The 11147-nt window shown below is 48.4% G+C and overlaps 1 protein-coding gene across 1 annotated transcript in view; it reads right to left on the bottom strand.

The window, feature by feature from the left end:
* The window catches only part of GLI3 (GLI family zinc finger 3), a 266586-nt gene that overhangs the window by 110492 nt on the left and 144947 nt on the right, over window positions 1-11147 (bottom strand). The window contains exons 4-5 of the mRNA XM_056806255.1: window positions 1992-2097; window positions 635-875 (exon numbers count right to left, since the gene is read on the bottom strand). Coding sequence (XP_056662233.1) covers window positions 635-875; window positions 1992-2097 — 347 coding nt within the window. The remainder of the gene's footprint in view (window positions 1-634; window positions 876-1991; window positions 2098-11147) is intronic.

The raw sequence follows: 11147 nt of genomic DNA, 5'->3' as shown, positions 1-11147 counted from the left end.
GGACGTGCCAAGGATGAACCGCAGCCCGGCCTGCCCTCGAGGAGCTTCGCCCCACAGGGTCTGGCTGTGGAATCCCACCGACGTGGAAGGCTGGACCCCGACGGGTAGGAGCCGTTCAGAGAGCCCCAGCCGGCCTTTGGGTGATGGCAGGAAGGCAGCCTCCGGGGAATGGCTGCTGTGGCTGGGGGGGGGGTGTTGGGGGGGGTGCACGAACTGCCTCTCTGACCCGCTGGGGAAGGGCTCCCATCCGGCCAGTTACAATAGGGGAACCTGAGCCTCTCCTCCGGGGCAGCACTCGAAGGACGCGGGGAAGCCGGAAGCGGAGCCTCTTCAGCAGCCTCATTTGTCCCTCGATGTTTGTTCTTCCCAAAGTCTTTAATGCCTCAGGAAGGTAGAGGCGAGCCCCCGAGGCTCCCGGCCGGGGGAGTGGCCAGAGGCGCGTCCCCGCCTCTGCTCCGGTGGCCATCTTTGGCACGCTGGAAAGAACAAAAGAGTTTTCTCCTCCATTCCAATTGTCTGCAAGCGCATCCCAGAGCACCGGGCCGAGGGGAACCGTCTGCTCGGTCCACAGTCAGCCTTGAATGCTTCATGAGATCTTCGGAAAAAGGCCAAAGCGCTCTTCTCCGCCACCCACTGAGCTCGGGGCAAAGACGCCCGCGGCTGGCCGGAGCCGGAGCCCCGAGCACGGGGAGCCCGCCCTGGCCGAGCCCTCCCCGCGCCAGAAGAGATCGCCGTCCTGTCGGCACCGCAGAAGCTCCGCGGAACGGCTGACAGGCCTGCGCTGGAATGTCCGTCCTGGGGTGCAGAAGAGCTCGGCGTGCTTTGAGTTCGCTCGGAGCCCCGTCCGTGTTTCCTTGGGGCCCGGGCGAGGCCCGCTGGAGGATAAATCACCCATTCCTGGCCCCTCTCTATAAATACCCACTTTTCCTGAATGCTCCTGGAGCCGGCCGCGCAGATTTATGACCTCCCTGCAGGCCAATCTGCTCCGAAATTACAATTCTGTAATGGGCGACGGCTCCAGAAGGGACCGAAAGGCGGCGGTAAAATATGGCGTGTGGACTTGGCCATGTAGTTAGGCTTGTTAATATCAATTAATTCTGTCCACAGAGGAGGACTTGTTTTAAAACAACTTCATTTTTCTTCCGCCCGTATGTAATTATGCGGCTGTAACTAATAGTCGGGGAGATGTCATCTACCATCGAAATAACTGGCACAATTCTTCAAAGGGTGTTGTGGGCTCCTCTGCTCTCATGGCCCCAAGATGGCGGCTGCTCGCTCCGTAGGGCTCCTGGAGCCAGAGGGACCCTCCTTCCCTCCTCCCCATGAGTCCTCCCTCTCCCGGGCCCCAAGATGGGGGCCTCTCCAAGACGTCCCCATGGCGTCTATTGCCCCCACTCCCGCCCCAACTCCGGGAAGATCATCTTTCTTCCCCTCTTTTCCTCCTTTTCTAACGCATGTTATCACCTCTATTCTTCCCTTTTATCTTTGTGTAAACCACAGGCTCTATCTCATTTGCCATTTTGTCTGGGTGACATCGCCATCAATCACCCGGCCTGGTCTACGCACAATGGGAATATGAAAATTTACCATAAAAATGTGATTACGTCGCAGAGCCATCGTGAGGGGGGGGCTCGCGTGGACCAAATTTCACAAAGGAGGCATCCAGACCAAGTCGGCATTTTGTCTTGGGCTCTTGCTCCAGGCTGAAAATTTAGTATTTGGAGCGTGGCAGCCCACCGAAGACACGTCAGCGGAATATATGGGTACCACGTGCCAGCTACCTATTATCCTGGTCCTTCCTAAGGAGACAGCCGGGCTCTCTGCTCCAGTGAATCCCCTCACAGATACACTCACTGCCCTTCCAAAGTAAATCTTCCCCTTCTATTAGCCCTTCCCCGCTCCCAGCACGTGCCGCAAAGAACCAAGAAGGGGTGGCTCAAGTCATCTGGGGCAGGAAACTCATCTCCTGAGTGTGTAAAGCAGTTACTTACACGTGCAGTGGAGGGATGGGAGACGGTTCATAATGGTAACGTCCCTCGTGATGCCTCGCATCGATCGGGACCGGAGGGTGGAATGCTGGGAAAAGATGAGGAGGATCTGAAAAAGAAACAAGGTTTTCAAGAATGTTTAAAAGGGTTCCATCTGGCAAACATCCATCCCATCTACCCCTATTCACACACACACACACACACACACACACACACACACACACACACACACACACACACACACACCTCCTTTTCCTTCCAAGTCTTCGAAACTTAATTCCACTGAAAATATGTCATTGTTGGGGTTTGTGCTATGTCCTTTTGTCCCAAACGTTGAAGAAACTCCTTAGAGGTAAGAGCAAATACAGAAAATCCTCACAGAAGGGCTGAGCCAGGGTCGTGATGGGCAAAGAAAGAGAACCAGAATGAAAACAAAGAAATCCACCCTCCAGGAAATCGGTGGCCCAGGAGATGGGTGTCTTTAGGACCTTCAAGTGCAAGGAGACTTCGGGGTACAATCTGATCCTTCTAGCACACACCAAGGGGCTCAAGGGGAATGGTAGGAAGGGAAGGGAAGGGAAGGGAAGGGAAGGGAAGGGAAGGGAAGGGAAGGGAAGGGAAGGGAAGGGAAGGGAAGGGAAGGGAAGGGAAGGGAAGGGAAGGGAAGGGAAGGGAAGGGAAGGGAAAGAGTCCCAAATGCAAAAGGAATGAAGTCAGATCTTCGGATTCATTCATTTGAGAAAAATCCAAAGGTTAACCCCATTTTTATGACCTGATGTCCAACAAGATGAGTAACATGTTCTCATATTTTTCCACTTAAGCATCCTTTGATGCATCTACAATCACTTCCCAGGATCGGATTACAACCTGCTCCTGCTTCTCCAGACCTTCCCAAAATGCTGGAGAGAAGATCCAGCCACAAGAGTCTCCCCTTAGAAATAGACCCCTTCCTAGGCTCACGACATCTAGGATGCCTCAGTCCTTCTCAGGGAAAGGCTGGCCCACCTTTGCTTCTGGACACGTGTCCCAACGACTGCTTTTCTATATACAGACTTCCAATGTCCTCCCCCCAACTCCTTGCTGAAAGCCTTTTGGGGAGCAGAGTTCCCTCTGGTCAATGGATCAAAAGAACTAAAATGATGAGCCCCAATTAGTTTGCGGTCCGAAGCCTATGAGCGCAGTCCTGTCCTGCCGGGTATTCTTCCACCTTGATCCTGAATGGCTCTGAGTATTTCCTCACATCCAAACCGTTCTCCCAGGAAGATGCTCTCCACCCCCAGGGGAGAGCCTCAGGCCCTCCGGCAAGAGTCAAAAGGCCTAAAGAGCTTCCCAAAGAGGAGTGCCCATCTCCAGAGCCCAGCCCTTTGAAGGAAGCTAAAGCTTATCTGATGAAGCTATAGACAAGCCTAGCCCAGAATCAGATTTCACACAGAAATTCAAACCAAGACAAGTAAGGAGAATCTTCAGGGAGCTACAGCTTTAAGAGCATGAGCCTTAGAAACAGAAGACTTCGGTTCGAATTCTGGTCCTGGCCTTGGCAGAACAGGACAGCTTTCTGGTCACAAGAACTCAGTACCGGTGTGGCCTCAAGGAAATCAGCTGATCTTTCTAGCCCTCCGGGGAAATGAAGGAAGAGGAATCTGGCGCTGAAGTCCCTCCCTGGACAGTTCCTAGGAACTGTCCCCTGGCTCCAGAGAATCCATTTGTCAGGCAGGGCTCAGTCACTTCCTACCTCGGTGACCTTAGACAAATGACCCACCTTCTCAAGGCCTCAGTTTTCTCATCAGAAAAATGAGGGAGTTGAAATAGCTGATCACCTTTCCAGAGAGAAATCTGTGACTGAGCCTGAAAAGAAGAGTGAGTAAAATATCAAGTGGGAGGAAATGAGTCGCCCCACGACTACTCATTGGAAACTTCAGGCCCTAAAGCCAACCCTTAGGTTTCATGCCTAGAAAGAGTCCATTCCCAGCAAGCTTTGCCTGGCGGGCTGAGTCATTGCTGGGTCTTAGAGCTATCTCGGGAGGTATCCAGGGGAGTACATGTGGTGTAGGGTCAGAAGATGGCCATCAGGCTTGCCTTGGCACACTTTCAGGACAAGGACAAGACCCCACTGGGGTTTTCCTCCCATCCGGCCAATGGGCATCAAGGCATGGGAAACCACAGCAGCAAGAGGAAAGAGAAGAAGAGGAAGGAGCAAAGCCAAGCTAAGGTACCAGTGATTACCTGCCATGACGATTTAAGTGCCATGCGGGACAGCAGGGGCAATACTAAAAATGCCAGGCTAGGGATGTTTCAGGTCAGGGCAAAGAGGCACTTTCTGGTTCTTTTGCTGTACCCAGTGGAATTTCTGTTTACTGTGAGGTGGCACATATGAGAAACAGAGAGAGACAGAGACAGAGAGAGAGACACAGAGAGGGAGACAGAGACAGAGACAGAGAGAGAGACAGGGAGACAGAGACACAGAGGGAGACAGAGACAGAGAGAGACACAGAGAGGGAGACAGAGACAGAGAGAGAGAGAGAGAGACAGAGAGGGAAACAGAGACAGAGACAGAGAGAGAGAGACAGAGACAGAGAGACAGAGAGAAACAGAGAGGTGGGGGGAGAGGGAGAGAGAGAGGGAGAGACAGACAGACAGACAGAATGAGAGAGGGAGAGAGAGAGAGAGAGAGAGAGGGCTAGACTTGGAGTCACAGGGGCTTGTGTGGTCCAGGCATTTCAGCCATATCCAACTCTCCATGACTGCATTAAGAGTCACAAAGAAAATGGAGTGGTCTGCCTTCTTTCTCTAGCTCATTTTACAAATGAGGAAACCAAGGCAAACTGGGCTAAGTGACTTGCTCAGGGTGGCACAGCTGGCATCTGAAGCCAGATCTGAACTCAGTATTTTCTGACTCTAGGCCTGGCACTCTATCCACTGCACCACCCAGCTGCCTCATTAGTTATATGGTACAAAGCAAGTGACTTACCCTCTCTGCTCCTCAATTTGTCATCTTTACACTGGACCCAGAATGCTTGAGAGAATCACGGGAGATAATGTGTAGAAAGGGCTGTGGCAAACCTTAAAAGGTGAGTGACATGTAGACCAGCCTTGTCACTGACTTCTCTTTGAGAATTTGGAGAGAAGGAGCCCTGGGATGAGTCACTTAAAGATCCGAAGGGAGGAAAAGGCAGTTGGCACAAACTTATTAGGTCACAAACTCATCTCCAGTCCGTTGGGAAAACCCCAGGAGCAGCCAGAGAGAAAGGGAAGGGAAGGGAAGGGAAGGGAAAAGGCTTTTAAGCTCCTAATATGGACCGAACACTGTGCGAAGGAATGAAAGTCCCTCAGCTCCTTCTTTCCAGAAGCTCACATTTTAATTGGGGGAGACAAGCTCTGCGAGAGAGGCAGCCGCAGTGCCCGTGGCAAGGTCCAGAAGTCCTTAGAATTCATCGGCAGAGAGAATGACAGTGGATATAAGTAGCTACGGCCACACCACCACCACCAGGATCCCAGAGAGACCCAGGGCCACGACCATTGAGGGAAATGTCCTGGGCCAGCCAATGGCCTCCAACCCATACTAGCAGGGGTAGGAATCTGGAAAGGTGGAGAGTCAGCCTGGAACCATCGTGAGAAGGGCAACACGCACTTCTTCCTGTGCCTACCTGGCACTAATTTCTCCTACTAGGTCATGTGTTTGAAATATTTTAACCTTATGTTATTTGGGCTTTGTGGGTATTTGGCACAACAAAAAATGATTTGAAACATTTTTTCTTAAATGTTTATGGATCGATGTTATCTCCAGGGGGTCACAGTAACTCGTCTTCCTAGCGTTTTTGTTGCGTTCCAAAGAATAGTCTGCATTGACAGGTCAGGGATTTTAGTGTCTAAAAGAGAGGGAGGTTCTGGCCTATATTTCTAGCCATCTGATTGGATCTTTTCAGGTTTCTGGGTAAAATGTCCTAGTTAATTTTTTTTTGCAGTCTATAGAAGTGCTTTGAACCATCCCGATCACTTTATTGCAAAAACTCGCCCTGATCAATAAGCTGGGGCTCCTTTCTCTAATATACGGTGGCAATGGGCACATCCCAGATCTGCGCCCTGCAAACAGCTCTCCGAGTCCCAGTCATTTACTGCATTTCTTTGTCGACATCACCATGGTTGGATGTTGCCAATGAAGCCACCTTTGGATGCTACTCTGAGGCAATAACTGTTTCAAAAACTCCACATGGAGACACTTTCGATTACAGTCGACAAACTGAATGGGGTCTCCTTGGCGTGGTATTATGAAGGAAGGTGAAGTCTCTGTTCCCAAATTGGTATTTTTCACCGTCTTTTTAGGGCTGCCTTGGGATGATGAGCCCAGTTTCATTAGCAGAGCATGATGGGACATTTTGTTTGGACCCTTTCTGGGCTGTTGTCCATTTTCCTGTGCCAAAATATGCGTTACAACTGAAGGTAGGGACTCCTTGACCTCAATGTGTCTCTCCTGATGAGCAGTGACGTCAGAATACCTGCCAGCCTCAACTTTCCAAATCTGTCAGGTTAGTCCTCAAGAGCCTCATGCTCAAAATCCTGCTTGAAGAAGATCCAGGGATTTGTTGATATGACGACCTTCATCCGCTGATCCAAGAGAACCTCCAGACTCAGATTCAAACTCAAGCATTCCGATTTCTATCCTTCCTCTGAATATACCAAACATTTCACTGTAGGAAATCTAGATGACACTTTGCTCTCACTGGATAAAATTCCCATGAGATGAAAGCTAGGACCTCCCCTACTTTCTTTATATCTTGTACGCATTTATTTACATATCTCCTCCCCATCAGAATGTATACTTCTCCAGAGCAGGGACTGGATTTGATTTATTTTTTGCTCTTCCTTTTGTCCCAAGTGCTTAGCACCAAAGCTTTGTTGTTCTTCAGTGGTTCCAGTCATGCCCAACTCCTCATGACCCCCTTGGGGGTTTTCTGGGTGAAGATACTGGAGTAGTCTGCCATTTTCTTCTCTGGATCATTTTACAGATGAAGAAACTGAGGTCAACAGGATTAAGTGACTTGCCCAAGGTCATATAGCTAGTAAATGTTTGAGGCCAGATTTGAATTCAGAAAGGGAAGTTTTCCTGACTTCAGACCCAGCACTATCCACTGTACCATTCAGCTGTCATATAGGAAACATTTAATACATGTATATTGACTTACTGTTTAATGTATTTTTTCAAAGGAGTCCTATAAACTGGCTGTCATCTATACACAGATGATTACAGCAAAGTTTTGCTGCAACTCCCTCTTTGTTTCAAAAGCTAATGTCCAAGCTCTTCAGGAGTAATAACGGCAAGTTTAAGACTAGGCAGAGCCATAACAAGTCTAAGGGGTCCCCTTGGAACACACCACTCTTATACCAATTGTCTGACGTCACTGGGCCAGTTTTGCATAGAGAATGGTTGTGCGTGTGAATGTCAGCTTCGATGAGCATCCTTACTGTGCTCGGATTTATCTTCAGAAGTATTTAAAGAGTATTGATTAAAGCCCTAATGCAGAGCTGAGTTCATCAAGGGGGCCTAATGTTCTGGCACGCTCAGGGGGCTCATTTGAGTTGCATTTACTTCACCTGCAACTTCTTGGCATACTCTTTTCACTCTTCTTCCGATACACTGTTTTCCATACATTTTAGTGGTTTGGGAAGTGATACGAGCTATCGATGTCTTACTTAAATCACACAGAGATAGAATTGATTTCTGCCTGGAAGGAGTGCCTTCCCTCTTTTCTTCTGATAACAAATAGAGGAAGTCTGCTCTTAAAAGGAGAGGATACAGAATCCCAAAGAGATCTGAGGTAGGGGAAAGAACTTACTTAGATGAACATAGTTTAGTTAGCAGCTCCTCCTGTGGGGGCAAAGAACTGGAAACTGAGGGGTGTCTATCTATGGGGGCATGGCAGTATGAGCTGGGTATATGGTTGCAATGGAATACTATTGCACCACAAAAGTGAGGAATAGGGTGAGTTAAAAAAAAAAAGCCCTGCAAAAAGTTCTATGAAGTGATACAAAGTAAAGTGAGCAGAACCAGGAGAACAGTGTACACAGGAAGAGAATGACGATTAAAGTCTCAGCAGCAAAACATGTTGGCAAGATAGCCCCAAGAAACTCGTGATCAGCATGCTGGCCACAGTCAAAGAACCAACTGTTGGAGGCTCGTTGCAGATCAAAGCATGCTGTCTTTCACTTTTTTTCCTTCATGAAATTTCTATTGAATGTTTGATATGTGTCTTCTGTCACAGCACGAGGAATATGGAGATTTGTAGTGCGCGAAAGCACTGGGAAAATCTATATATTCTATTCACTGCCTTGGGTAGGGAGAGAATCTGAATCTCAACATATTGGAGAACAATTGTCAAAAATCCTTTCCACACATCATTGAAAACAAATGTTTAGAGCAGTATAGACTACAGGGTGTATCTAAGAAAAAGCTGATCATGTTCATTGTGAGCCACATTCCATGATCTGATGCCTGTATGTGTATGTATATGTATATATACACACATGTACAAATATGTATGTGCATGTGTGTATATGTGTGCTTCTATGTAAATGAAGTGATAGAGTTCATAATTAGGACTCTTATCTAGAAGTGGCACTTTTTAGCTTTGCCAACGAGCCAGCATGCATGAATCAGTTGGGTGTTCGTGTGATCTTTAGTTTAAAAAGACGGGGCAGTTTTCATTTATTGCAAGAGCCTTCCCAAGCAACACGATTTGGCTGCTCTAAGAAAGGAGTGAAGGGGGATGAGAACCCTCAGGGGCTCTGCTCTGGTCTGAGCACAACTGCAAGTGTTTGCCCTTCTGGGCACCAGGGTTTAGGAAGGATATTGATATGTCAGACAGGGTCCAGAAGCTGCCAAATAGGCGAAGGGCCTTGAGGACTTGTCACATGAGGACTCCCTGAAGAACCGGGCCCCGTTTGCCCTGCAGAAGAGAAGGCTCAGAAGCCTGTGGGAGTCGAGAAGAGAACGTGACTGTTGGTATCCATCATTCAGTCTTGTCTGCCTCTTCGTGACCCCATTTAGGGTCTTCTTGGCAAGATACTGGAGTGGTTTGCCATCTCCTTCTCCATTTCACTTTAGAGGAGAGGAAAAAAGTGTCTGATTCGGTTGTGAACTCAGCCAGCTCTTCCTGACCCAGCCTGGCACTGCACCGCCGAGCTGCCCACAAGAACATGCAACGTCCCCTCTAAGACGTGAAGGTCTGTCGGGGGGAAGAGAAATTAGATTTGTTTTGTTCGGTCCCCGAGGACAGAAGGAAAGTTGTAACTGGGCACATTTCAGCTTGAGGCGGAAGAACAGTTTCCTGCGATGGGCACTATCACAAAGTGGCATAGCCGGCCTAGGAAGCGACTGCGTGTCTGAACACTGAAGCTCCTCAAGTGAGCAGAAGTTGATGGCTTGTTGGGATGGCCAAAGAGACTTCTTTGGGGGGCAAGAGTTGGCCAAATGGTTCCTCCATCCCTTCCCAGTCTCAAGGGCTGGAATTCTGAAGGAGCCGCTCCAATCAGCCACATTTCTCGGATAACTAACACTTTTTGTGCACGTTTGAACGCTTTGAATGGCAATCCTCCTGAATCATGGCATGGACAATAACCTTCTCTGGGTGACTTGGGCTCAGTTATTGGCACTGGCTAAACCTAGTGCTTCTTGGCTGTTCGCCGCTCCGTCCCTGCCTGCCATTCGCTTCTGCTACTTTACAGGAAACCAGGAATGTTGGGGTTCTGCATATCCAGGTTGCAAATCCAGAGGGAAACAACCCCATGCCAGGTAATCTGCGGGTGAAGTGCTAAGCCGTACAGTCTGCTTCTTGTTGAGGCTGCCCTCTGGGATGGAGGGATGCTATTCTCGCTGGCTTTCTTCACGCCGATACAGCTGTGAATTCTGACTCCCTTGAACCATCAGCAGGACTTTAAATGACAGCGTTTTCATGGTCGGAAATGCCAGTCATTATTTTTATAGGATTCTCTCCATAACGATGCTGTGGCTATAATTAGGATTGTGCCCGTCACATCCTAGACAAGGGAGCCCTTAGCTCTGAGGGATAAGTGCGGGCACTAAGGGGGAAGGAAGAATACAAAGACCTTCCCTAAGGGAATGAGACTCCCCCTCCCGAACAGAGAAATGATATCACTGACATGTAAGAGCTATTGCTGCCGCCGCCACCGCCACTGCCTTCTTTTTATTTCCCAAAGACGATTCTGACAGCTCTTGAACACATGCTCTCTCCATGAATGAATTAGGAAACTTCCATCCATTGTAAGAATATGAGAGAACAAAGGGGAGGGCGCAGGGAAGGTCCGAGGGCTCAAGGACTGGGGGAATCCAGTAATGTCTCCCCCCTTTCCTCTGGAACTTTTAAGAGTTTTCCTCTTTGCATTCTCTTCCCTTCCAATTCACTCTAATTCCTCTTTTCCTGGACAATGTGATGAGTGGGAAATCTCGGGCACATGGGCATACATTCTGGTAGACTACAATGTTTATATTATATAAAATTTATATTTTATATAATATTTTATATTATATAAATTATTTATTATATGTTATATTATATATAAAATCTGGTAGACTACAATGTTTATATTATATAAAACACGAAGTTGCTACAGAATGTCCTGAGTCACACTGGCCTGTTTGCTACTCCGCACACCCACCATGCCATCTCCTACCTCCAAGCCTTTGTATGAGAGTGCTCTAAGTCTACAATTCATTCACTCCTCACTTGCCCACTAAGAATTTTGGGCTTCCCTCAGGCTTAACTCATGCGCCACTTCCTATAGAAAATATCCAGGAGCCTTCTCGTTGTTAATTCTCTCTTCCTCTTCCAATTAGCTTGTATTTCTTCTCTGTTTAGAGGTTACATTTCCCAGTAGAATGTAAGCTCTCTTAGGACAGGGATCCTTTCCCTTCTTTGCATCTGCCGCCTCCCCTAGTGGCCATACAGAATAGATCCGCCATGGTGGTTGTTGAGTCTCCAGTCTTCAAGGCCCCATTTTGGGGTTTTCTTGGCAAATATACTGGAGTGGTTTGCTGTTTCCTTTTCCAGCTCATTTTACAGATGAATAAACTGAGGCAAACAGGGTGAAATAACTTGCCCAGGGACACCTACTTAGTAAGTGTCTGAGGCCAAATTTGAACTCATG

The sequence above is a fragment of the Monodelphis domestica genome, chromosome 7 (genome assembly GCF_027887165.1).
Source record: "Monodelphis domestica isolate mMonDom1 chromosome 7, mMonDom1.pri, whole genome shotgun sequence".
Taxonomy (NCBI): Eukaryota; Metazoa; Chordata; class Mammalia; order Didelphimorphia; family Didelphidae; genus Monodelphis; species Monodelphis domestica.
This window is presented reverse-complemented; position numbering and strand designations above follow the sequence as displayed.